Raw genomic sequence first — 26,502 nt, forward strand, 5'->3', positions numbered from 1 at the left:
AAGATGTCAGAATTAGTGATAACGGGTGTAGGAACTTTGCTTACCTTGTTTCTGTTTCACTGTTTCTTAATCTCTAGTTCGACTGCAAATCGCGGTGAACCCTGCTCGCAGTGCCAACTGTTAGGTTCTAATTCTCAGAGTAAAAACTCGACGGACACTATGAATGCTTGAACCAAGTTTATTCTTCCCAGAGGGTCAAGACATCTGCATTAGACAAAAAACATATTCACACAAGCACTGATATTTAATCCTCTCTCCTATGCTGAGTCTGCTCCTACACCTCTAAACAGCCAATGCATCTCTGTTGCTAGACAGAACCTTGGTGATATCTGTTCTTCCTCAATTCATCTGACCTGACCGCTACCCCAAAGTGCTCACTCCTCCCCAACTCAAGGCTGACATGGTGATTGGTACCAGACTGTGTCTCTTCTCATCCCAGAGGATCCCACCCATAGGATGCCTGATGGCTAACAATAACATATCCTGACATAATGTAAACGTTATACATTAAGCTCTCTCCCTCAGTGACATGAATTAGTATATTTCATATTCTCAGAACCCAACAGTAGGTTTTAAGGTGTGGCTGCATGTTTGTCGTGGACGCATCGTCACTCTTGATGTTCTTTTTCCAAGTCTGAACTGGCCGTTCTTGTCTTTCCTCAACTAATTGAAACCTCAGGGACAGACATCCTGAACGACTCTGATGTCAGAGCTCCCATCAGCCCTCTACACCTCGCTGTGAGTAAAGCCTACCTGCTCCTGTAGTGGTCTCCATATGACAAATGGCACCCTATTCCCTATTTAGTACACTACGTTTGACCAGATCCTTATAGGCCCTGATCAAAAGTAGTTCACTACATAGGGAATAGGGTGCTATCTGGGATGCAAGCATGGTGTAGATTTTCCACAGGAAGTTGACTGTCCAGACAGACTCACACACCATATTCCGATCTATTCCTGATTAGTGTAAAATACATGCATATTCTACACAGTGATGATGAGGATGATTTCCTTATTTTGCCATTTGAGTTAATCAACCTCAGAAGAGAAGTAGAGTGTTTGTTTCTCAATCCCACGCTTGGCAGGAACCTCCGATGTTGATGCTGGGCGGGAGCAAAAATGGGCTCCCGATTGAAAGACTCTGGTCTACTTTAGAGGTCTAGCACTGTATTTCTGTTCAGGCGTACCACGGGTCTACTCTAGGACATTGATTATATTAAGAGTGAATATCTATTCAGGCGTACCACAGTCACCACCATGCTATGGAGGTCCTGGTTCAGTCTCTGCTGGATCTAGACGTGAGGGACAGCCAGGGGCGCACCCCTCTGGACCTGGCTGCCTTAAAAAGATATGTGGAGTGTGTTGACGTCCTCATCAACCAGGAAGCCTCCATCCTGGTTAAAGACTTCACTCTGAAGAGGACCCCCATCCACGCTGCAGGTAGACATAAGGATATCACATAGAGCTTCTGTAATTAAAACGTTTTCCTGACCAAGATGGCCATTTGTTTGGTCATGTTGCTAGGATGACAATGTCCACTCTAGGGATGTTACATGGTATCGTGTGAAAATGCCCACTAGACACTGATCTAAGGTCCTTTTTTGTCATGTTCTCCACTAATGATTGAGGATCTAGGGAGGGTAAGCTGATCCTAGATCAGTGCACAGGGGAGACTTCTATCCAGAGCCAGGTACACAGCTAGCAGGTGACAGGCTTCGATGGCCTCAGACCCAAAATTCATTATTATCTGCTGTGTTAACATCATGAGGATGTCATCTACCAACACCACTGTTCTTGAAATCTGTCTGTTCATGTGAAGGTTATAGTCATCCAGCAATCTGCTCATATCCTCTCTGTTTATCCTCCTCTAGCTACCAATAGTCAATCATCTGACATTCTTAAATGCTCTCTGTTTATCCTCCTCTAGCTACCAATGGTCAATCATCTCACATTCTTATATCTTCTCAGTTTTTCCACCTCTAGCTACTGAAGGTCAATCATCTCACATTCTTATATCCTCTCTGTTTATCTTCCTCTAGCAACCAACGGTCATTCGGAGTGTTTGCGTTTGCTGATTGGAAATGCTGACCTCCAGAGTGCAGCGGACATTCAAGACGGGAATAGTCACTTGGGTTTTGGATACAATTCCTGAAATAAAGAGATTTTGAAACTGGGGCTGCATCCCAAATGGCAACCTATACCCTACTTGGTACAGTACTTTAAACCAAAGTCCTATGGGCTCAGGTCAAGAGTAGTGTACCATATAGGGAATAGGTTGCCATTTGGGACTCAGCCTGGTTATTACCAGTTTGTAATATGACCTGTTGTCTTGTGTATCAGAACCCCTCTGACGCTGTCGGTGCTGAGCGGACACACAGACTGTGTGTACTCACTGTTTCAACAAGGGAGCCAGCGTAGAAGCCAAAGACAAATGGCACAGAACAGCTCTACACAGAAGGGTTGCGAGGAGAGTTGGCTGTACGCGCTCACACACAGAAAGAGAGGGGGAGGCTTGTTCTGATCTAGGGATGGGGCCATTGAACTACTAGGGATGGCTTTGGTGTGGGATCTAGCATGGAATATGAATTATGCCCAAATATACCTATTATGATTCCTTATTATTTAATTGATTATAAATTATTCAAATCCATTCTTGCCTCCCCTCCCTTCCCTTCCTCCTAGGCGGTGACGGGTCACGAGGAGTGCAGCACAGCGCCAGCTTCCTGGTTCGGGAAGGTAAGGTGCGGAGCCATGTCCACCTGGTGGCGTTGTCCGGACACATCGGGTTGCTGGGGTGGCTCCTACACACCGCCCAGTCAGTGTGGACCCTCCCCGTCATCACAGACAACCAGGGCTACACGCCACTACACTGGGCCTGCTACAACGGTACGTACTGGACAGAGGGACAGCGAAGTGGGCCAGAGGCCACAAACAAATACACACATAAACACAGCGTTGCTTAAATCACCACAGCCAGCTTCGGGAGGGCACGAACCAAGCCATCCGCACAGGAACCTTAAGAGTCCCTCAGACAGTGAGAGAGAAGAGGGAGGGATAGGGGGAAGCACAACAGGCCCACACTCATCCTCTCGTACCACCAGGTTCCCTTCCAGCAGATACTGGACTTCAGAGGAACTGCTGCTGCTATACCCCATCTTTACCTTTACCCACAAAGGTCCTAAACGGTAGAAACCTGCGTTTCGGCATTTTCAAAACCTGTTTTGAGTATAGAAATTGGGCTGAGTGTTTGTGCTGAGAAAAGACATAAGGAGTGATGTTTCATTTAAGTTTCATGAGAGTGATTGTCATGTTTATCCGCACACTAAGACAGTCAGAACGCCACTAGCCTCTTGTCTGTAATCCATGTGGGAGGAGGGGAAATCATACATTTTGTATGAACAAATATTTTAATAAAATCATTCATGTCTTAAGCTCTGTGGGAATAAAAAAATGGTACCATTTGCTCTGATGAGTAATTGTAAAGATTTAATGCATCCCAAATGGAACCCTATACTGAATAGTACACTACTGTTGAACAGGGTCCATAGGGTTCTGGTCAAAAGCAGTGCCATTTAGGATGCTGGTATGTGAGCAACAGGACTATTTGAAGGGACCTATTACATTATTAAACCTACCTGTCCTTTGGCCTCTAGAAAGTATTTTAGAAAGTTAATAATTAATTCATGTTTTCTTTCTTGTGATATTTGTCATTTTGTGCCTTCGTTAGTTACTGAGGGGAGGTTAGGAGAGTAGGGGCACCTGTATGAGCGACAACAATGATGCACACTAAGTACTACAACGTTTGTGAAAAGCACTGATACTATCCAGAGGCATGTGAGGTGGAAAACATGTCTCCCTTGGAGAGGAGAAACATTGTAATCCAATGGTAGGACAGCAGCATTTAGATTTTCTTCTGTTGGAAAATAAATATCGATATTATTTGTCTTTGGTCTTATAATCAATGTTTTTTAACAGGTGTTGCTTGCTTTCACTTCTTCAAAAAATGAAACCTCTCAATCCTTGTATGTGATTGAATGTTCATATCCCCGTTTTTGTCTCTTTTTGAAAATCATTTTAACTGGAAATATGTGCAATACATTTGCTATGTTCACCAAATCAGCAACAAGAGTCACAGGTTCACAGGTTTTTCGTGTCATTATCATTATTTTAAACGGATGAAACTAGCATGTACATATGAAATGGTGACTGAATTCGAAACTCCCATGAATTCTTTCAGTATCTGAAGTTTGCTGTATATTTTATGAGTAATAAATGTTATTTAATGATGAACTCTGGGTTATCGGTGTGGGTTATGTATTTTATTTTATTTTGCATTGCGTCCACAACATGACATTTTTAAGGGCAATAGTAGCCTACATTTGTGTACAACTCGCAGGATTTCCATGCGTGAGCTTTCAACCGCTCAGGGCGTTGCATCAGCACGAGATTGGAAGTGCGTCAAATCTGTACAGCATTGTTACGTCATCACTGATAAACGTTGAAACTGATGAGAAACCGGGAGCAGTTCAGTCTGATTCTCGCTAGTCCTGGAGGAGCGTTCATTTTGGCAAGGAAATGTGCTGATTTTGCAAGGACGTGAGAAGAAAGAGTTCAAGGTAGGCATGTTATTTAAGCAATAAGGCCCAAGCGGTTGTGGTATATGGTCAATATACCACGGCTAAGGGCTGTTCTTACAACCCGAAGTGCTAGGACACAGCCCTTAGCCATGGTATATTTATTTTATTTATTTCACCTTTATTTAACCAGGTAGGCTAGTTGAGAACAAGTTCTCATTTGCAACTGCGACCTGGCCAAGATAAAGCATAGCAGTGTGAACAGACAACACAGAGTTACACATGGAGTAAACAATTAAGTCAATAACACAGTAGGAAAAAAAGTCTATATACATTGTGTGCAAAAGGCATGAGGAGGTAGGCGAATAATTACAATTTTGCAGATTAACACTGAAGTGATAAATAAATGATCAGATGGTCATGTACAGATATTGGTGTGCAAAAGAGCAGAAAAGTACATAAATATAAACAGTATGGGGATGAGGTAGGTAAAATTGGGTGGGCTATTTACCGATAGACTATGTACAGCTGCAGCGATGGGTTAGCTGCTCAGATAGCAGATGTTTGAAGTTGGTGAGGGAGATAAAAGTCTCCAACTTCAGCGATGTTTGCAATTTGTTCCAGTCACAGGCAGCAGAGAACTGGAACGAAAGGCGGCAAAAAGAGGTGTTGGCTTTAGGGATGATCAGTGAGATACACCTGCTGGAGCGCGTGCTACGGGTGGGTGTTGCCATCGTGACCAGTGAACTGAGATAAGGCGGAGCTTTACCTAGCATGGACTTGTAGATGACCTGGAGTCAGTGGGTCTGGCGACGTATATTGGCCATATATCACGAATCCCCGAGGTGCCTTATTGCTATTATAAACTGGTTACCAACATAATTAGAGCAGTAAAAAATACATGTTTTGTCATACCCATGGTATACAGTCTGATATACCACGGCTTTCAGCCAATCAGCATTCAGGTCTCAATCCACCCAGTTTATAATTATTTTGAAATACCCATTTATATTAATTACTGTGGATTAAATATTGTTAAATAAATGAAATTATGTGCTATTCATTCTGTAATATCAAACTACAAATTCTATGGCCGGGGAGTCATGAGAGTTGGCTAAAGGTACAGTAGAATCTGTTGTGGGTCAAATGGGGGTCTAGGGTCAAAGGCTATGACACCACCTTCACATTTACGTCCTAAATGGCACCCTATTCCCTATGTAGGCTAGTGCACTACTTTTAACTAAGATCCATACACTGGTTGGCTGGTCATGAAAAACATGCGCTCGCTCATCAATGGCCGGAATGCGTGTATCTTGTTATGACTCTAAACCTCAGCTAGCAAGTGCTCATTATGCAAATGTATTTGTTTGCCGGTAACATTTAGAGACTAAATATAGTTTACATGTTGTCAACGTTCTAAGCGAACCCTGTCTATTTACTTTGTCAATTTTACCCAGTTACATGCCAGTTTTGTTGCTAAACAACCAACCCGTCTTTTTAGGTGTCATAATACCCATAAAACCTTGCAGTCAAACAGGGAAGGAAATGGTTCCAATCGTTTTTCCACCATTCATTTTTCCCATAGGCGATTTCAGAAACACATAAAATAAGGGCTGTGTTTCATGTAGGCTTACCCTGGTGTGCCATTTTTAGAACCATGTACATCTGTCACGGACAAGGTGACTTTTAGCAATACATTTGGCTCTATTTACTCTGATTCGAAATTTGTAATTAGCATCAAAGAAGACATGCAAAACTACAAATCCCTGCAAGCTCCTAAACGTCATTTCTAGCTGACACCTTTGCTAACAGGTTTTGTGTCAATTTAAAACTTTCACTAAACAGTTCACAGAATTGGCCATTTAAAGAAATGAAGCCAATTTATTAATTACTAAATTTAGCTAACATTAGATAGTTAATCAAGAGATTCTTACCTTTGCCTCGATCAGCATGATCATCGTGGCATTTGTAGTTCTTTATGATAGCCACATTAGCAGATAATTAGCATTTCATTTAAAAATACAGGCAAATATATTGATAAAAGTCACCTTGTCCTAGAGAGATTTACAGTTATCAAAATGTCACACCAGGGTAAGCCTACCTGAAACACAGCCCTTATTTTAAGTGTTTCTAAAATCCACTATGGGAAAAGTGTATGGTGTAAAAACGATTGGAACCATTTCCCTGTTTGACTACTATGTTTTATGGGGATTATGACTCATTCCTGTGGCACTCTATAGGGCTCCGGCCAAAAGAAGTGCATTATATTGGAAATAGGGTGCTATTTCGGACACAAGCATAGATATGATGCATTATGATGTGACCATAGAAATATAATCACTAGAAAGGATAGAGCCTCTGATCACGGCAATTTGACTGGTAAACTGAACTGTACACCTGACATGATGTTCTGGTGATTTTATAGTGACCTTAGAGAGATTCCTTTTTCTGTATCTAGATCTGATAAAGATCACAGAGAGGTTGAGAGACAGACCAAGTTGGAAGAGGCTGTTCTAGAGACAGATATCCCAACTCTGTCACTAGAGGCTGAAGGAGAGATTGAGATGCAGGAAGCTGATCTGAAGACAGATGGCACATCTCAGTCACAGGAGGTTGAAGGAGAGAGTGAGTTGGACGAGGCCATTGTCATCCCATCTCAGTCACAGGAGGTATGATGTTTTGTGTTTTAATGACGCATTGAAGATTAAAATGACAAATTAATTGTCCAAGCTTGAGCTAGTAAAGGTATTCTAATCTAGGAGGCCAAAGGAGAGAGTGAGTTGAATCAGGTTGATCTGAAGACATCCACATCAACTCTAACACTGGAGGTCGAAGGAGAGAGTGAGTTGAATCAGGTTGATCTGAAGACATCCACATCAACTCTGACACTGGAGGTCGAAGGAGAGAGTGAGTTGAATCAGGTTGATCTGAAGACATCCACATCAACTCTGACACTGGAGGTCGAAGGAGAGAGTGTGATGCAGGAGAGTGATGATGTAGAAACAGCCGGGCCATCTCAATGCCAGGAGACTGAACGAGTGGCAAAGGTAAATGCTTCCAGATAACAGTGTGTGTGTGTGTGTGTGTACATGTCTGTTTGTGCACGCAGACAGTAGTTTGTAAACAGACATTACGTTAACACTGCATGGCGAATTTGATTGAATTCCAGCCTAAGTCTGCTTTCTGTCGTCCCCATCAGGCTAAAGTGGTGACCTTCACTACCATGACCCGCAAGGCTGCAGCCTCCCAGACCAGCCTCACCCTCAGCAGGGGAAAGAGAAGCTACCCAGACCTACACACCTTTGTGCAGGACATGAAGGATGGGTTAGTTGCTCTTTGGTTCCCTGTGCATCCCCTAGATATGTTCCCTATTAGAGCCTTGGTCAACAATAGTTCCGTATTTAAGGAATAGGGGCCATTTGGGACGTACCCATAGGGACAATCTCAATTGCATTCTCCTCGAGTCCTCTCTTCTCGCCTCCTTCTCAAAACCCATTGGATGAGAAAGCCCTCCCTTTTGACCATCTCGTCCTATGGGTTTTGAGAAGGAGGTGAGGTGTCTCGGGCAAATACAAGGGACTCAACTGACCAATCAGGGATGTTTGGATGTGGCCTAGTTCCGTAGAGGTCCATCCATACCGTAATCTAAGAGAATAGAGGTAATGTCATGTAGTTTAATTGTGTACCTTTTTTAATTTTCAGCCATTGGAATCTGCTGAGTGAGAATATGCGTGCCGGGGTGAGTTATAGTCACTTCTAAAGTAGTTCATGTTGGTAAGATGGACCAAACATTCCAAACTCCTATTGGTGGAAATCGTGCAGGACCTTTAATTCAGAGGTTCCCAAATTTTTCCCTCAGGCCCCCCTTTCCAGCATTGTGGAACATCCTGAACCACTGCTTTAATTGACTAGCTTGAGTAAACACATGGTGCAGCAGTGCAGCTCCGTTAACAAACTAACTCTGTATGGTCTTTTAACATTTCAGATGAGCAGAGATGAGTTTAGTGCTAGGTGCATGGATATTACAAATTGGGTGATGGAGTCTACATCCACTGTGGTCGTTCCCGCCCTTGACCTCACCATGCAGATCAGGCTCTCTGATTCGTCAAGCTCTTCTGGATCAGGAAGTAATGAGGCTAGAGAAGTGACCTCTCTTGGCCGCAGCGTCAGATTCAGCTTTCGTGGTGGACCCAGTAGACGCATCAGTTCAAGAACTACTTGCAGCACACAAACTCCCACGCCTTTCCCCTCCTCTCACAGGTACCTACCCCTATCCCCTCCTCTCATAGGTACTTACCCCTATCCCCTCCTCTCACAGGTACTTACCCCTATCCCCTCCTCTCACAGGTACCTACCCCTATCCCCTCCTCTCATAGGTACTTACCCCTATCCCCTCCTCTCACAGGTACTTACCCCTATCCCCTCCTCTCACAGGTACCTACCCCTATCCCCTCCTCTCATAGGTACTTACCCCTATCCCCTCCTCTCACAGGTACTTACCCCTATCCCCTCCTCTCACAGGTACCTACCCCTATCCCCTCCTCTCATAGGTACTTACCCCTATCCCCTCCTCTCACAGGTACTTACCCCTATCCCCTCCTCTCACAGGTACTTATCCCTATCCCCTGCTCTCATAGGTACCTACCCCTATCCCCTCCTCTCACAGGTACCTACCCCTATCCCCTCCTCTCACAGGTACCTACCCCTATCCCCTCCTCTCACAGGTACCTACCCCTATCCCCTCCTCTCACAGGTACTTATCCCTATCCCCTCCTCTCATAGGTACCTACCCCTATCCCCTCCTCTCACAGGTACTCACCCCTATCCCCTCCTCTCATAGGTACCTACCCCTATCCCCTCCTCTCACAGGTACTTATCCCTATCCCCTCCTCTCACAGGTACTCACCCCTATCCCCTCCTCTCATAGGTACCTACCCCTATCCCCTCCTCTCACAGGTACTTATCCCTATCCCCTCCTCTCATAGGTACTTACCCCTTTCCCCTCCTCTCATAGGTACCTACCCCTATCCCCTCCTCTCACAGGTACTCACCCCTATCCCCTCCTCTCATAGGTACCTACCCCTATCCCCTCCTCTCACAGGTACTTATCCCTTTCCCCTCCTCTCACAGGTACTTTTCCCTATCCCCTGCTCTCATAGGTACCTACCCCTATCCCCTCCTCTCACAGGTACTCACCCCTATCCCCTCCTCTCACAGGTACTTACCCCTTTCCCCTCCTCTCATAGGTACCTACCCCTATCCCCTCCTCTCACAGGTACCTACCCCTATCCCCTCCTCTCACAGGTACTTACCCCTTTCCCCTCCTCTCACAGGTACTTACCCCTTTCCCCTCCTCTCATAGGTACCTACCCCTATCCCCTCCTCTCATAGGTACTTACCCCTTTCCCCTCCTCTCATAGGTACCTACCCCTATCCCCTCCTCTCACAGGTACTTATCCCTTTCCCCTCCTCTCACAGGTACTTTTCCCTATCCCCTGCTCTCATAGGTACCTACCCCTATCCCCTCCTCTCACAGGTACTCACCCCTATCCCCTCCTCTCACAGGTACTTACCCCTTTCCCCTCCTCTCATAGGTACCTACCCCTATCCCCTCCTCTCACAGGTACTTACCCCTATCCCCTCCTCTCACAGGTACTTACCCCTATCCCCTCCTCTCACAGGTACTTATCCCTTTCCCCTGCTCTCACAGGTACTTATCCCTATCCCCTGCTCTCATATGTACCTACCCCTATCCCCTCCTCTCACAGGTACTTACCCCTATCCCCTCCTCTCACAGGTACTTACCCCTATCCCCTCCTCTCACAGGTACTTATCCCTTTCCCCTGCTCTCACAGGTACTTATCCCTATCCCCTGCTCTCATATGTACCTACCCCTATCCCCTCCTCTCACAGGTACTTACCCCTATCCCCTCCTCTCACAGGTACTTACCCCTTTCCCCTCCTCTCACAGGTACCTACCCCTATCCCCTCCTCTCATAGGTACCTACCCCTATCCCCTCCTCTCATAGGTACCTACCCCTATCCCCTCCTCTCATAGGTACCTACCCCTATCCCCTCCTCTCATAGGTACCTACCCCTATCCCCTCCTCTCACAGGTACTTACCCCTATCCCCTCCTCTCACAGGTACTTACCCCTTTCCCCTCCTCTCACAGGTACCTACCCCTATCCCCTCCTCTCACAGGTACTTACCCCTATCCCCTCCTCTCACAGGTACTTACCCCTATCCCCTCCTCTCATAGGTACCTACCCCTATCCCCTCCTCTCACAGGTACTTACCCCTATCCCCTCCTCTCACAGGTACTTACCCCTATCCCCTCCTCTCATAGGTACCTACCCCTATCCCCTCCTCTCATAGGTACTTACCCCTTTCCCCTCCTCTCACAGGTACTTATCCCTTTCCCCTGCTCTCACAGGTACTTACCCCTTTCCCCTCCTCTCACAGGTACTTACCCCTATCCCCTCCTCTCATAGGTACTTACCCCTATCCCCTCCTCTCACAGGTACTTACCCCTTTCCCCTCCTCTCACAGGTACTTATCCCTATCCCCTCCTCTCACAGGTACCTACCCCTATCCCCTCCTCTCATAGGTACCTACCCCTATCCCCTCCTCTCATAGGTACTTACCCCTATCCCCTCCTCTCACAGGTACTTATCCCTTTCCCCTCCTCTCACAGGTACTTACCCCTTTCCCCTCCTCTTCTTGTAGGTCTTTCTAAAAACATTATTCCCATGTCCCTTGTTATAAGTACAAATATCCATTCCAGATCCACCTAGAGAGAAATACTACTTAGGTACTTCCAAATTCTTGGATCATATGTTGTATTTTGTTATCATGTACTATTCATTTCTGTTGTGCATTCTGCAGGTCCATGACCTCTTTGCTGAGTGATGACGAAGAGCGATATGTCTCCTCACCTGAGGGTGGTGATAGAGAGATGAGACACAGACCCCACTCGGCACCACTGAGTTCTGTGTTTGGAATCTCTGAGGATTCTGTCTTCAACATGGTCCAGAGAGGCCAGTCGCAGAGTGGCATCGTACTGTCGTCCAGTTGGAGTAGACGGGAGAAATACAGACCTGTCAAAATACCAACGGACACCAGGTTTATGATGGGTATTGTAGAGTTGGTAATGAACCTTCTCAACTCCAGATTGGCTGAGCTAATGCGAAGTTTCAGTCAGGGAACTCTAGGTCCGCTGTCTGGTAGTATCTCAGCAAGTCAGCAGTTTGCCCAAGAAATGCTAAGCATGGTGTCTGCTAAGATGTATTCCCATGCCATAGAGCATATTGCGCACGGCTACAAGTCTCCCCTTGAGTTAGAGAGGGAGCTTGAGGCCATATTGGGTCCTCTGGCTGGACAGGTTATAGTCATCATCATAGATAGCATCTTTAAGGCTAAAGCCAACGGAGGAAACAAGGGACGAGCGACCAGCCCCTTGACCTATTTTCTCACTGCCGTTTCGGCAGAAATACAAAGCCTAGTTGTTCAGAGATCGGCTAGCAGACCGTCCACCAGACTGTCCAACAACGACCCACTGCTGAACATTTCCAAGTCAAAGGTCTTAAGATCAGTTCTGCTCAAAATGGCAGAACTCTTTGGCCAAGGTCCAAGTGAAACCTGTCTAGTTCCAGTAGTCCAGAGTCAGTCCGACAACTCTGTTTGCGACTGGACTCTGAATGCAGGCACCGTTCATCCAAGTCAATTTCTGTCCCACAACAGAATGTCAGAAGTGTCATCCGATGTTGTGGATCTTGTACTTGAGGTTTTTGGGATAACAGGATTTTTGGATAGCAGGAGCCCGTCAAGGCCACAGAGTGCCTGCTCCTACAACTCAGCTAGTGGAGCAATAGATATGAGAGCTCTTGCTGGGGACTTGGTCAGACAGGTGTCTGTCAAACTCAGACCCTTTGTCTCTGAGAGTCAACTCTCCACCATGTCCATGACAGATCTGTCATATATTTCTGACTCCACCTTGAAGCAGTTGTGTTGTAGCTCTGCTGTTGCTGCAGCAACGGTCTGTCAAGCAATCAAAATGGAGCTCGAGAACCAGAGACCAACCGACCTGTCAGCCAGAGACCTACTATCGTCTCTGGTAGAGAGCATTGAGGACATGGATATTTCTGACATCCTCCAGGGCCCGTCGGCCATTTTGGAGGAGGCTGCTATGATTAAGCACCCAGAGATCTCCACCTCGACAATATACAGGTCTCTGCTTCTCGACTCATCTCTCGCCTCCTCTAACATGGTCACTGAGAGCATTATCTTCAACAGCCCACGCCCATCAGAGGAGAATGTGAGTATTCAGAATGTGCTCCCTGTTGATAAAGTTGACATCCTCCATGGTCAACCAGTGGAGGGGTATATCGTCAAAGCTGAGCAATGCATCACTCAGGTCATTCAGGATGCAGCTGTGACATATACTAGCGTGCTGGATAAAACCGACACTGGGAAACTGTCAGAAGTTCTGTCTGTCTGCGTTTCCGCTGAGAATATTGAGGATGCATCCTCTGATCTATTTGGTGGAATTATTTCCGACCTGCATGAGGTATCTGAGGTCAATAAGACCTCCATGCGTACGAAATCAGGTCGCAAAATGTTCTGGATGGAAGTGAGTTCAGGTTCCCAGAAGATTTATACCAAAACCCTGGACAAACTGAGGAAGCTTTTCACCTCTCACCTTCTCACTGAGGGAAAAAATACTCCTGTGCAAATTGAGTTATATGACACTGGACTACTTGTAACTGAGACCACTGTGGAGGTATCTCCTGTACAGAAGACAGACAGTAATACCTCTTCAATGTCCTCAGCCCACCAGCTCACCCTCGACACCTGCACTAAAGGGGTCATCAAACAGGTGATCTCGGTGCTGAGGGTGGAGACTTCAAAGGAAGTCAAATGCGAGAGCATGTCAAATGCATCCTTCGACTTCAACCAGAAGTTGGACTCTATAATTTCGAAATTAGAGAGCCTCACCATTTCGAGTGACGGGACGTCAGCCAAGATTGCCAGGCTCACGCGATCTCGTAGTGCAGCCAGCAGATCCTCTAACATTTCCATCCAGAGCTTTCACAGTGCTGAGTTCCAAGCTACGGCCAAACTGATTGTGCGTGAGGCCATTCTCAGAGCTGCTAGCGAAGCCAACTGTTCTTTGCCGCAGAGCATGACTAGCAGCACCTTCTCACACCATGTGGTTTCTACAACTGAAGATATAGTGAATATGATCATGCAAGACCTTGAAAGTCTATCCCGGTACACAGTGGAGGACACAGACTCCTTCCCACTAGGAGAGAAAAAGCTGCAGTCCCAGCTCAATCCCAGAGTTGTCTTTGACACCTTATTGGATGCTGCTCATACCATGTACCACAGAGTAAAGGATAGACTGAACGTCTTTTTGTCTTTTCCACCCGTGTCAGTCACCACAGCCAAAGATGTGCTGGACTCCACCCCTGTGGAGACACTCAGATGCTCAAAGTCCCCTGACACTGCTCTTGTTAAGGACAGGAGCCGCCCTCCGTCTGTGAGAAGTGAGAAGCCATTTTCAAAAGTCAGTTTGACTAAAAGGTCTAAAGCCCTTGTGTCTTCGAGTGGCTCCTCCACAGACCACCATGTAATTGACACATGCAGTGAGGATGTCACTCTGCCTACCAGGAGTATGTCAGTTGTGAGCGACACCAGTTTGAAGAGAACCTCTCCTCTCCATGGTAGTGGATTGAGTGCAAGTTGTGAACCTCTTGTGGCTCTACAAGACGGAACAGTGGCAGTCAGCCAAGAAGGCTTTAGCAAAACTGCAAAGGAGACGCTCAGCTTGATCCTAAATGTGATCAAGTGCAGATTGGCCAACTCTGAGAGTTCATCTGTTGGGCAGAATGCAAGGGAGGAGCGTCTGATAACCACTAACATGTTAGACTCTCTACTGGAGAGCCTTGACCTGTTGCCTGACATGAGTGCTGCCAATGAGATCACAAGGACAGAATGCCATACCTCTAACGCAATGGACAAGACAGGTTCACAGTCAGCGCTTGTGAATCAACAAGAAATAAACATATCTGACACCAGTCTCATAGTGAAAACTATAATGGACACATTGAAGACAGACGACCCAGAGATGGCTTCAGCAGAAGAACATCTGGATAGACTCCTGTCAATTGAAGCCCTTCAAGATGCGTCTGGCAACCTGATCGCAAAGGTCCATGGTCTCATTCAGGAGATAACCATAAGCCGCCAGCTTCAATCCACAACTGGCCACAGAAGCCTCTCTCAACCAGCGCTGCCAAAGCCAGCACTGAGGAAGCTGTCAAAGGACGATGCGTCAGAGCTCGTTTACAGCTTTGCCCAGACTTCTGTTAGCAGACTCCTGGGGCAGTGTGTGGTTAGGCCTATGCCACCCACCGCTGACAGGGTTTTGGATCAGGTCATCAAGTTGATGACAGACATGGTGATGGACAGCCTGACTGATCTGTCCAAGTCTGCAATGGAGGATGGTAAGTGAAAGTACCTCTTCATCTGCATAGGACTTCATTGTAACATGATGCTCACTACATTGCATTTTATGATGTGAACTTTGCTGTTTGCGTCCAAAATGGCACCTTCTTCCATATTTAGTGCACTACTTTTGACCAGAGCCAGACCCTATGGGCCCAGTTCAAAAGTTGTGCACTATAAAGGGAAGAGAAGGCCTTTTGGGACACAGTGACTGATTTCTATTGTTGCGTCCTCTTCTCCCAGTTATTGTACCCAGGTCGGTCACACCAGCTTGCTCTTCTTACTCAGACACCAGCAATGCCGCAAGTGACATCACTCATGGTATTGTGGCTGACCTTAATGCTACTGAGGAATTCCCTGCCAGGGGCCTTAGCCCGGCTGATGTAAAGGCTGACGGCATGGCCCGCCTTCCCTCTGCCAGGGGGGAAGAGACTAAGAAGAACAGGAAGTGGCATTTCCTACCCAAAATTGTCAAGATTCCAAAGATCAGGATTAAGGTAGAGGGCTCAGTGTCTTTAGATTACCTCTGTAAGGCAGGGCTGAAATGTACCCTACAGATTCACTAAACCCCTATTGTCTCTGCATTAGAACAATGCTGTTGTCATTGTCTTTAGGAGGTTGAGTGAGGCCGCTGTAATACAATCCTAATACACATGGGAGAGAGAGTCAATGGATGTGTTCCAAATTGCACCCTATTCCCTATATAGTGCACTACTTTTGACCAGAGCTCGATGGGCCCTCGATGGGTCAAAAGTAGTGCCTTAAGTAGCCAATAGGGTGCCTTTTGGGATCCATGCCATATATTTTACACATGCTCAGTTGTCCTGATGTGTTTTGTCTTCAGCTGTTCAAGACAAAGGGGGAACCAAAGAGCCACCCTGAACAGGATTCTCTGCCTACCAAACGTCTCAGAGAGACTCGTATTTCACAGGGTAAGTGATAAGCATCGATAATGTCATATTGATGTATCACCCTATGGCCAGCTTGTTAAAACGGTGACTACAGATACAGGCGGACAGACAGATACACACATTCATTTTCTGATTATGAAATATTATTTTCACAGATGCTGAGTGTGAGGTTCCATCCACTTCCCCACCCAAAGAGGACCTGACAACCACACTGGCCCCTGCTCCCCAGGAGTCCCAGTCCCGTAAACGCCCTCTCATAGTCAGGGTGTTACGAGCTATCTCCAGAGCCGTCTCCAAACCATTCAGAGAAGCTTTTGGGAAGAAGAATTAGCCAAATGCCAGATTTTATTACTATTTTAATCAGAGCCTTTATTTAATAAAACATTACTGCATTGATTTCTGTCTATAGTCGTCTTACTGTTTGTGCAAGATAATGGTACTTCAAACCACATGGTCAAACGTAGTTATAGTGAAGCACTGTTTATGATTATTGATTGTGGAAATCACATTTTAATACAGAAAAGATGTCGTCACATAAAGACAGACATATAGGAGAAAACTCTGTCGACTATTCACATGATCAAGACACAACTAAAGCCATGAATGGATCATATTATTATTATTATACCTTGATTTCAACAAGGAACACAGACAGACCAAGGTTTATTTTACAGCTGGGCCCTGCGTAGACATGTTACACATTCAGTTTAGCTACAATGATTAAGAAACTACACAAGACAAACAAGACCATCACAGATAACACAAAAATACAGCAGCAGATTATTACGTTTGCACACAGGTTATTCCCCTAACAGCACAATAACTTGCATTACCCGAAAGTTACAAGCAATACAGAAATAAAAATCCTCCAATAATTATTTAAAATGGGCAACAGGGGGACAAGAGTCTCAAATTTAAGTTTAGTCTGCAGGCTTTTCCATTGGCAAGGAGCGTAACAGGAAAAGGCAGCCATACCCAACTCTGTGGAAATCGCATGGACCTCAAGTGTAATCCATGCTTGAGACCTGGTTTTAGGAATTCTAATTCTAATATTGATGAGTGATGATAAATAAGATGGTAGTTTATTCAGAAGTGCTTCATAGACAAACACGAGAACATATTCTCGTCTCATGGACAGCGAAGTCCAACCCACATTTTGATACAAAACACAGTGGTGAGTTCTGTAGCTAGCGTCCGTAATAAACCTAAGTACTCAATGATAAATAGCATCCAGCGATTTAAGTGTTGATGCCGTAGCATGCATGTAGATAATATCCCCACAATCTATAACAGACATAAAAGTAGCTTGCACAATTTGTCTTCTATTTGTACAGGACAAACATGTCCTGTCTCTAAAGAGGAAGCCTAGCTTGATTTTTAGCCGTTTATAAAGTTCGTCAATATGCATTTTAAAAGACAGTTCATCATCCAACCATATCCCTAAGTATTTATATGCAGAGACCTGATTCATTCGAGAACCATGTAAGCTCTTGTAAGTGCAAGTGTATTTTCAACCAACTTTTTGAACCTATTAAAAATCATAAAATGTGTTTCCTTTGTTTCTTGTTTTAAATGTACATTTTATTTTAACAATTTTAAAACAAGATGAACAGAGAACAGTTGTTACACTTTCTATGAAGCCCATATATATAATGCATACACTCAAGTCATACACTCATAATTACTTAATTACTTAGTGATTGAGTAGGCTACATAGATTTCATGACTAGAAGCTCAAAAGACGAAAACGTATTTTTTGTTGTTGTAAATGTACATTTGCTATCGTAAATGTTAGCAACAGCTCCGCAGGATGCACGGGGGATATGGTCACTAGTGTAGCCAGGAGGTGAGGCCTCATTTAACACAGTAAATTCATCAGGCTAAAGCCATGTTTCAGTCAGGCCAATCACATCAAGATTATGATCAGTTCATTGACTATAATTGCCTTTGAAGTAAGGGATCTGACATTAAGTAGCCCTATTTTGAGATGTGAGGTATCATGATCTCTTTCAATAATGACAGGAATGGAGGAGGTCTTTATCTTAGTGAGATTGCTAAGGCGAACACCGCCATGTTTAATTTTGCCCAACCTAGGTCGAGGCACAGACACGGTCTCAATGGAGATAGCTGAGCTGACTACACTAACTGTGCTAGTGGCAGACTGGCTAACAGCCTTGCCTGCACCCTATTTCATTGTGGAGCTAGAGGAGTTAGAGCCCTGTCTATGTTGGTAGATAAGATGAGAGCACCCCTCCAGCTAGGATGGAGTCCGTCACTCCTCCGCAGGTCAGGCTTGGTCCTGTTTGTGGGTGAGTCCCAGAAAGAGGGCCAATTATCTACAAATTCTATCTTTTGGGAGGGGCAGAAACCAGTTTTCAACCAGCTATTGAGTTGTGAGACTCTGCTGTAGAGCTCATCACTCCCCCTAACTGGGAGGGGGCCAGAGACAATTACTCGATGCCGACACATCTTTCTAGCTGATTTACACGCTGAAGCTATGTTGGTGGTGATCTCTGACTGTTTCATCCTAACATCGTTGGTGCCGACGTGGATAACAATATCTCTATACTCGCCAGTTTTAGCTTTAGCCAGCACCATCTTCAGATTAGCTCTAACGTCGGTTGCCCTGCCCCCTGGTAAACAGTGTATGATCGCTGGATGATTCGTTTTAAGTCTAATACTGCGGGTAATGGAGTCGCCAATGACTCGAGTTTTCAATTTGTCAGAGCTAATGGTGGGATGCTTCGGCGTCTCTGACCCCGTAACGGGAGGAGTAGAGACAAGAGAAGGCTCGGCCACACCGGTTGAGCATTCCTACAGCATTTCCCTCCAGAAACCGTGAGAAAGTTGTCCGGCTGCGGGGACCGTGCGAGGGGATTTATACTAACGTTACTATCTGTACTTACTGGTGGCACAGACGCTGTTTCATCCTTTCCTACACTGAAATTACCCTTGCCTAACGATTGCGTCTGAAGCTGGGCTTGTAGCACAGCTATCCTCACCGTAAGGCGATCGTTCTCCTGTATGAGTACAGCGACTGCAATTAGAAGGCATCATGTTAATGTTACTACTTAGCGTCGGCTGTTGGAGGTCCTGACGAACCATGTCCAGATAAAGCGTCCGGAGTATGAGGATTCTGTGTTATGCACTATAGCCCGTTACCATATGTGATTTATTATTATCTGCTGTTGGCATGTGTGGATGTATGTGTTATGCAACATAGCTGACTTGAGCCATTGTTCAGTTTCAGGGCCATGGGCCTTTCTCATGATGGAAAAATACAGAACTGTGCAATGAGTTGGGGGGGGGCACATTCAGAACAGTCTTTTGTTAGATAACAGGAGCCAGGTGCCTGATAACTGCATATTCTACACAGCTACAACGACTGACCGCTGAAGCGCTTAAGGGAATGGGACCCGCCTCTGCGCCAACAATCAACGATAGGCTGGGTGAGTCTAAACCACGCCCAGTCTACTCTGACAGGCCGGCTCGGAAGCAGGAACTACTTCTGTCAGAGTATATTAAATATCTTTGTCAGGAACAAGTCAGTTCCGTTTTGCCCTGCGAGGTGGGGACAGAGGGCCCATATATGCGAAAATTGCATTTACCACTTATTGCTTAGCTGATAAAAAATAAAATAGCCTCATTGTCATATTTATCCTGATACCAGATTCGAATTGACGCAACCCTGACACGAGGGGAAAAACCAAAAATATAAACGGTAATTAAAAAGTAAAAACCGTAAAGTTGTCATGTAGCAAAGTAGGCAACAAAACACCGCAACAAGTCTGCAAGTTGTGACCGGAAATGGCGTCAAAATGCTGTTGAGGTATCATGTGATGCTACTAGCATAAATGGACCAACACTGAGCACATGTAGCTTAAGTCAATTGGTAATTTAAAACACAGGGGTCTGAGTAATATTGCTGGCGCATGGATATAATGCAAAATAAATGTTGCCATCACCCCAGTTACTCAAGTCAGGTCATACACCTCACCTCCAAGTAGGAACCACCAAAACAATACAGAGGACACAAGTATTACAGTTAATGTTTAATTGAGCCAAAACAAGCAAATGCAGTTACACACTGGACTAGAGTACCCATGAACTCTTGCATGTCCCACGTCAGATATCCATGGCGTCGTCGCCGGACGGGCCGGTCGCAGCTTCAGAGGTGGCGTCGTCGCCAGACGGGCCGGTCGCAGCTTCAGAGGTGGCGTCGTCGCCAGACGGGCCGGTCGCAGCTTCAGAGGTGGCGTCGTCGCCAGACGGGCCGGTCGCAGCTTCAGAGGTGGCGTCGTCGCCAGACGGGCCGGTCGCAGCTTCAGAGGTGGCGTCGTCGCCAGACGGGCCGGTCGCAGCTTCAGAGGTGGCGTCGTCGCCAGACGGGCCGGTCGCAGCTTCAGAGGTGGCGTCGTCGCCAGACGGGCCGGTCGCAGCTTCAGAGGTGGCGTCGTCGCCAGACGGGCCGGTCGCAGCTTCAGAGGTGGCGTCGTCGCCAGACGGGCCGGTCGCAGCTTCAGAGGTGGCGTCGTCGCCAGACGGGCCGGTCGCAGCTTCAGAGGTGGCGTCGTCGCCAGACGGGCCGGTCGCAGCTTCAGAGGTGGCGTCGTCGCCAGACGGGCCGGTCGCAGCTTCAGAGGTGGCGTCGTCGCCAGACGGGCCGGTCGCAGCTTCAGAGGTGGCGTCGTCGCCAGACGGGGCCGGTCGCAGCTTCAGAGGTGGCGTCGTCGCCAGACGGGCCGGTCGCAGCTTCAGAGGTGGCGTCGTCGCCAGACGGGCCGGTCGCAGCTTCAGAGGTGGCGTCGTCGCCAGACGGGCCGGTCGCAGCTTCAGAGGTGGCGTCGTCGCCAGACGGGCCGGTCGCAGCTTCAGAGGTGGCGTCGTCGCCAGACGGGCCGGTCGCAGCTTCAGAGGTGGCGTCGTCGCCAGACGGGCCGGTCGCAGCTTCAGAGGTGGCGTCGTCGCCAGACGGGCCGGTCGCAGCTTCAGAGGTGGCGTCGTCGCCAGACGGGCCGGTCGCAGCTTCAGAGGTGGCGTCGTCGCCAGACGGGCCGGTCGCAGCTTCAGAGGTGGCGTCGTCGCCAGACGGGCCGGTCGCAGCTTCAGAGGTGGCGTCGTCGCCAGACGGGCCGGTCGCAGCTTCAGAGGTGGCGTCGTCGCCAGACGGGCCGGTCGCAGCTTCAGAGGTGGCGTCGTCGCCAGACGGGCCGGTCGCAGCTTCAGAGGTGGCGTCGTCGCCAGACGGGCCGGTCGCAGCTTCAGAGGTGGCGTCGTCGCCAGACGGGCCGGTCGCAGCTTCAGAGGTGGCGTCGTCGCCAGACGGGCCGGTCGCAGCTTCAGAGGTGGCGTCGTCGCCAGACGGGCCGGTCGCAGCTTCAGAGGTGGCGTCGTCGCCAGACGGGCCGGTCGCAGCTTCAGAGGTGGCGTCGTCGCCAGACGGGCCGGTCGCAGCTTCAGAGGTGGCGTCGTCGCCAGACGGGCCGGTCGCAGCTTCAGAGGTGGCGTCGTCGCCAGACGGGCCGGGTCGCAGCTTCAGAGGTGGCGTCGTCGCCAGACGGGCCGGTCGCAGCTTCAGAGGTGGCGTCGTCGCCAGACGGGCCGGTCGCAGCTTCAGAGGTGGCGTCGTCGCCAGACGGGCCGGTCGCAGCTTCAGAGGTGGCGTCGTCGCCAGACGGGCCGGTCGCAGCTTCAGAGGTGGCGTCGTCGCCAGACGGGCCGGTCGCAGCTTCAGAGGTGGCGTCGTCGCCAGACGGGCCGGTCGCAGCTTCAGAGGTGGCGTCGTCGCCAGACGGGCCGGTCGCAGCTTCAGAGGTGGCGTCGTCGCCAGACGGGCCGGTCGCAGCTTCAGAGGTGGCGTCGTCGCCAGACGGGCCGGTCGCAGCTTCAGAGGTGGCGTCGTCGCCAGACGGGCCGGTCGCAGCTTCAGAGGTGGCGTCGTCGCCAGACGGGCCGGTCGCAGCTTCAGAGGTGGCGTCGTCGCCAGACGGGCCGGTCGCAGCTTCAGAGGTGGCGTCGTCGCCAGACGGGCCGGTCGCAGCTTCAGAGGTGGCGTCGTCGCCAGACGGGCCGGTCGCAGCTTCAGAGGTGGCGTCGTCGCCAGACGGGCCGGTCGCAGCTTCAGAGGTGGCGTCGTCGCCAGACGGGCCGGTCGCAGCTTCAGAGGTGGCGTCGTCGCCAGACGGGCCGGTCGCAGCTTCAGAGGTGGCGTCGTCGCCAGACGGGCCGGTCGCAGCTTCAGAGGTGGCGTCGTCGCCAGACGGGCCGGTCGCAGCTTCAGAGGTGGCGTCGTCGCCAGACGGGCCGGTCGCAGCTTCAGAGGTGGCGTCGTCGCCAGACGGGCCGGTCGCAGCTTCAGAGGTGGCGTCGTCGCCAGACGGGCCGGTCGCAGCTTCAGAGGTGGCGTCGTCGCCAGACGGGCCGGTCGCAGCTTCAGAGGTGGCGTCGTCGCCAGACGGGCCGGTCGCAGCTTCAGAGGTGGCGTCGTCGCCAGACGGGCCGGTCGCAGCTTCAGAGGTGGCGTCGTCGCCAGACGGGCCGGTCGCAGCTTCAGAGGTGGCGTCGTCGCCAGACGGGCCGGTCGCAGCTTCAGAGGTGGCGTCGTCGCCAGACGGGCCGGTCGCAGCTTCAGAGGTGGCGTCGTCGCCAGACGGGCCGGTCGCAGCTTCAGAGGTGGCGTCGTCGCCAGACGGGCCGGTCGCAGCTTCAGAGGTGGCGTCGTCGCCAGACGGGCCGGTCGCAGCTTCAGAGGTGGCGTCGTCGCCAGACGGGCCGGTCGCAGCTTCAGAGGTGGCGTCGTCGCCAGACGGGCCGGTCGCAGCTTCAGAGGTGGCGTCGTCGCCAGACGGGCCGGTCGCAGCTTCAGAGGTGGCGTCGTCGCCAGACGGGCCGGTCGCAGCTTCAGAGGTGGCGTCGTCGCCAGACGGGCCGGTCGCAGCTTCAGAGGTGGCGTCGTCGCCAGACGGGCCGGTCGCAGCTTCAGAGGTGGCGTCGTCGCCAGACGGGCCGGTCGCAGCTTCAGAGGTGGCGTCGTCGCCAGACGGGCCGGTCGCAGCTTCAGAGGTGGCGTCGTCGCCAGACGGGCCGGTCGCAGCTTCAGAGGTGGCGTCGTCGCCAGACGGGCCGGTCGCAGCTTCAGAGGTGGCGTCGTCGCCAGACGGGCCGGTCGCAGCTTCAGAGGTGGCGTCGTCGCCAGACGGGCCGGTCGCAGCTTCAGAGGTGGCGTCGTCGCCAGACGGGCCGGTCGCAGCTTCAGAGGTGGCGTCGTCGCCAGACGGGCCGGTCGCAGCTTCAGAGGTGGCGTCGTCGCCAGACGGGCCGGTCGCAGCTTCAGAGGTGGCGTCGTCGCCAGACGGGCCGGTCGCAGCTTCAGAGGTGGCGTCGTCGCCAGACGGGCCGGTCGCAGCTTCAGAGGTGGCGTCGTCGCCAGACGGGCCGGTCGCAGCTTCAGAGGTGGCGTCGTCGCCAGACGGGCCGGTCGCAGCTTCAGAGGTGGCGTCGTCGCCAGACGGGCCGGTCGCAGCTTCAGAGGTGGCGTCGTCGCCAGACGGGCCGGTCGCAGCTTCAGAGGTGGCGTCGTCGCCAGACGGGCCGGTCGCAGCTTCAGAGGTGGCGTCGTCGCCAGACGGGCCGGTCGCAGCTTCAGAGGTGGCGTCGTCGCCAGACGGGCCGGTCGCAGCTTCAGAGGTGGCGTCGTCGCCAGACGGGCCGGTCGCAGCTTCAGAGGTGGCGGCGTCGTCCGAGGACATGCGCCTCAGCTTCTCCTCAGAGGACAGGGCATCATTTGCCGGAGAGCTACCATGGTTTGGAGAAGCTTGGGATTCTACTTCATTGGTCTCTAAATACTCTTGAGAAAAAACAAAAGGAACAGTTGGGTATTCTACAGCAACACATCTGTTCTACACGGTCTAGGCCAAATTGCTAATCGAATTTTGAGCAACATGAACCCTACAGTTTCAAAGTATATGTTTCAGGCCGTACCTTCTCTGGCTTGTTTAGCGTCAGACCCTATGGATCGGAGCAAGGCCAGGGCATGCACAATGGAGACGTCATTTGATGACAGCTCTGAAAAATGTAGGTTAAGGTTTGACAACATTATTTAGACTGAGTTACTCTATGCTGTTGAATGAGTGTCAAACACAGCAGCACCATAGACAGTGACAAAGAACATAGCTAGAAGGGTTGCGGAAAGAAACACTTACCTCCAAGTCTCCTCTGCAGAGAGACTTGATCTTGCTTCTGGGACTTTCCAACAGGGTAACAAGAAACTGAGGAGAAAGTGTTGACAGAAGTTGAGTTCACACAAAATAGCTACATATATTAATAGCAGTGAAGAATAAAAGATGACCAACGCGGAAGATACAGACAGTCAAATATTAATACCCAACTTATAAAGTTAAGCATATTACCAAACAAATCCCTTAAACATTAGTGAACCAACCTTTGACAACCCCCACAGTCATCACAACGAGCAGCAATTCTCTCACACCTCCCATGATGATGAAAATAGTCTGTGTTATCAACAGGTAATGTCTTCCCATGGCCTGTATGAGGCTTATATATGACAAACATGGCTTAAACGATCAATTAACAAGCTTGATTGAGTTGTTACGTTCAGATAGAAATAGACCATGTAGAACATATGTTGATTCTTATCAAGTTGGTGGGCAGGCAATCTTTTCTACTCCATATATTGCATTTATATCTGTAATGATTAACCCTAATGGTCTCAGATCAGCATTAGAAAGAAGTAGGCCTAATTATTTTAGGTGTAATCTTCAAAGATATTAGGGGGAAATAAACACTGTACCCAAATCCACGTTTTACAATGCTCCTGGGAAATGGGTAGGCCTCCACCTATAGTCCTTCACAGTTTTACAGCTGTGATATATTTATTTATTTACATAGATCACATACATAAATAAATATGTTAGCTGTAGGTAGCGTTGAGATAAAATTCCCATATTCTATTGCTACTAACATAAATCCTAATATATCATGTTTTCCTCATTTGCTCTGTAGGAGGTTCGTCATATGAAGGACATTAAGTGGATGTGACCCCTAACCTGCAATAGGGGCTCAGTGAGGTGACAGACATCCTGTAATGGATCTCCAGCTAGTGTCTGAGGACCTGGAGAAGGCTGTGTCTACAGCTGTGGGGCAGGACAAGCATGGTATGAAGGATTTTATTGTTATGGATAGTCATCTCCAATCTGTTCAAATATCACTGTTGTTGATAACACACATTACCAAAATGATTCACACTTGTCTTCCTATTTCCACATAATCTGTCATGGTTCCCCACCCCAACAGGGCATAAAACCAACCTCTCTTTATTGCTACTGCTAATACACCCAAATTCCAACAGCGTTTGAGTATCTTTTTGCTGTTCTTCTAACCCTGAATGGCAACATTTTATCCTAGTACACAAGCATGTCCCTTTATCCATCCACACCCACGTCTACTGCCGCATGGCCACTGCGGCTGAGACTTTCACCCTCTCGTTACAGGTTATAGCAGGTAACCCAACCCCGCCCGGGTCCTTACCACCTAGGACTTACCCTTTGCAGGTACCTGCCTGCTCGGGCTTACCTTCGGGACTCACCCTATTCTTATAGTACAAGCAGGAACCAACCCTACTCGGGATTTACCCCCTAGGAGTTACCCTCTACAGGTTTGGGTTTACCTTCCGGGGACTTACCATATACCACAAAGCTACGATCCGGTCGTAATACAATGGGACTACTGAATAAGCTCAGGCTTTCTAGGTTCGTACCTATAATTGGTTCAGCCTACGACTCTCATCTCCCCCAAGATGTCAGAATTAGTGATAACGGGTGTAGGAACTTTGCTTACCTTGTTTCTGTTTCACTGTTTCTTAATCTCTAGTTTCGACTGCAAATCGCGGTGAACCCTGCTCGCAGTGCCAACTGTTAGGTTCTAATTCTCAGAGTAAAAACTCGACGGACACTATGAATGCTTGAACCAAGTTTATTCTTCCCAGAGGGTCAAGACAGCTGCATTAGACAAAAAACATATTCACACAAGCACTGATATTTAATCCTCTCTCCAATGCTGAGTCTGCTCCTACACCTCTAAACAGCCAATGCATCTCTGTTGCTAGACAGAACCTTGGTGATATCTGTTCTTCCTCAATTCATCTGACCTGACCGCTACCCCAAAGTGCTCACTCCTCCCCAACTCAACGGCTGACATGGTGATTGGTACCAGACCTGTGTCTCTCTCATCCCAGAGGATCCCACCCATAGGATGCCTGATGGCTAACAATAACATATCCTGACATAATGTAAACGTTATACATTAAGCTCTCTCCCTCAGTGACATGAATTAGTATATTTCATATTCTCAGAACCCAACAGTAGGTTTTAAGGTGTGGCTGCATGTTTGTCGGGACGCATCGTCACTCTTGATGTTCTTTTTCCAAGTCTGAAATGGCCGTTCTTGTCTTTCCTCAACTAATTGAAAACTCAGGGACAGCCATCCTGAACGACT

At 48.7% G+C, this 26,502-nt stretch overlaps 2 protein-coding genes across 4 annotated transcripts; one reads left to right on the top strand and one right to left on the bottom strand.

Annotated features, from left to right (window-relative positions):
* The first annotated feature begins 4,462 nt into the window (after positions 1-4,462).
* LOC110516793 lies at positions 4,463-16,386 on the top strand. 3 transcript variants are annotated; one of them, XM_036974464.1, is made up of 11 exons: positions 4,463-4,616; positions 7,033-7,243; positions 7,334-7,468; positions 7,535-7,621; positions 7,774-7,898; positions 8,277-8,313; positions 8,560-8,834; positions 11,462-15,078; positions 15,323-15,576; positions 15,924-16,011; positions 16,146-16,386. In XM_036974464.1, the coding sequence occupies exons 2-11, from the start codon at positions 7,139-7,141 to the stop codon at positions 16,319-16,321; spliced, it is 4,899 nt and encodes a 1,632-aa protein (XP_036830359.1). In that variant the 5' UTR covers positions 4,463-4,616; positions 7,033-7,138; the 3' UTR covers positions 16,322-16,386. The 3 variants fall into 3 exon arrangements, with proteins under 3 accessions (XP_036830359.1, XP_036830357.1, XP_036830358.1); XM_036974462.1 differs by having other exon boundaries at positions 7,334-7,621; XM_036974463.1 differs by having other exon boundaries at positions 7,033-7,186; positions 7,334-7,621.
* A 690-nt stretch (positions 16,387-17,076) lies between these two features.
* LOC118959988 (polysialoglycoprotein-like) lies at positions 17,077-24,485 on the bottom strand (the record flags this gene model as incomplete). The annotated part of the gene is made up of 5 exons (XM_036974460.1): positions 17,077-17,085; positions 22,200-23,836; positions 23,971-24,054; positions 24,192-24,257; positions 24,431-24,485. Coding segments are annotated over 5 exons (1,851 nt in total), but the record flags the coding sequence as incomplete, so codon positions are not given.
* Positions 24,486-26,502: the final 2,017 nt, after the last annotated feature.

Source organism: Oncorhynchus mykiss, unplaced genomic scaffold (assembly GCF_013265735.2).
Source record: "Oncorhynchus mykiss isolate Arlee unplaced genomic scaffold, USDA_OmykA_1.1 un_scaffold_576, whole genome shotgun sequence".
In the NCBI taxonomy this organism is placed as follows: Eukaryota; Metazoa; Chordata; class Actinopteri; order Salmoniformes; family Salmonidae; genus Oncorhynchus; species Oncorhynchus mykiss.

What these genes read in the sequence shown, in the direction of transcription:
- LOC110516793 (XM_036974462.1), top strand. Translation starts at nt 7,139, where the DNA reads ATGCAGGAAGCTGATCTGAAGACAGATGGCACATCTCAGTCACAGGAG. An exon ending in AGACTGAACGAGTGGCAAAG is followed by an intron (nt 7,622 to 7,773) that starts GTAAATGCTTCC and finishes CGTCCCCATCAG; the next exon opens with GCTAAAGTGGTGACCTTCAC. An exon ending in AGAGACTCGTATTTCACAGG is followed by an intron (nt 16,012 to 16,145) that starts GTAAGTGATAAG and finishes TTATTTTCACAG; the next exon opens with ATGCTGAGTGTGAGGTTCCA.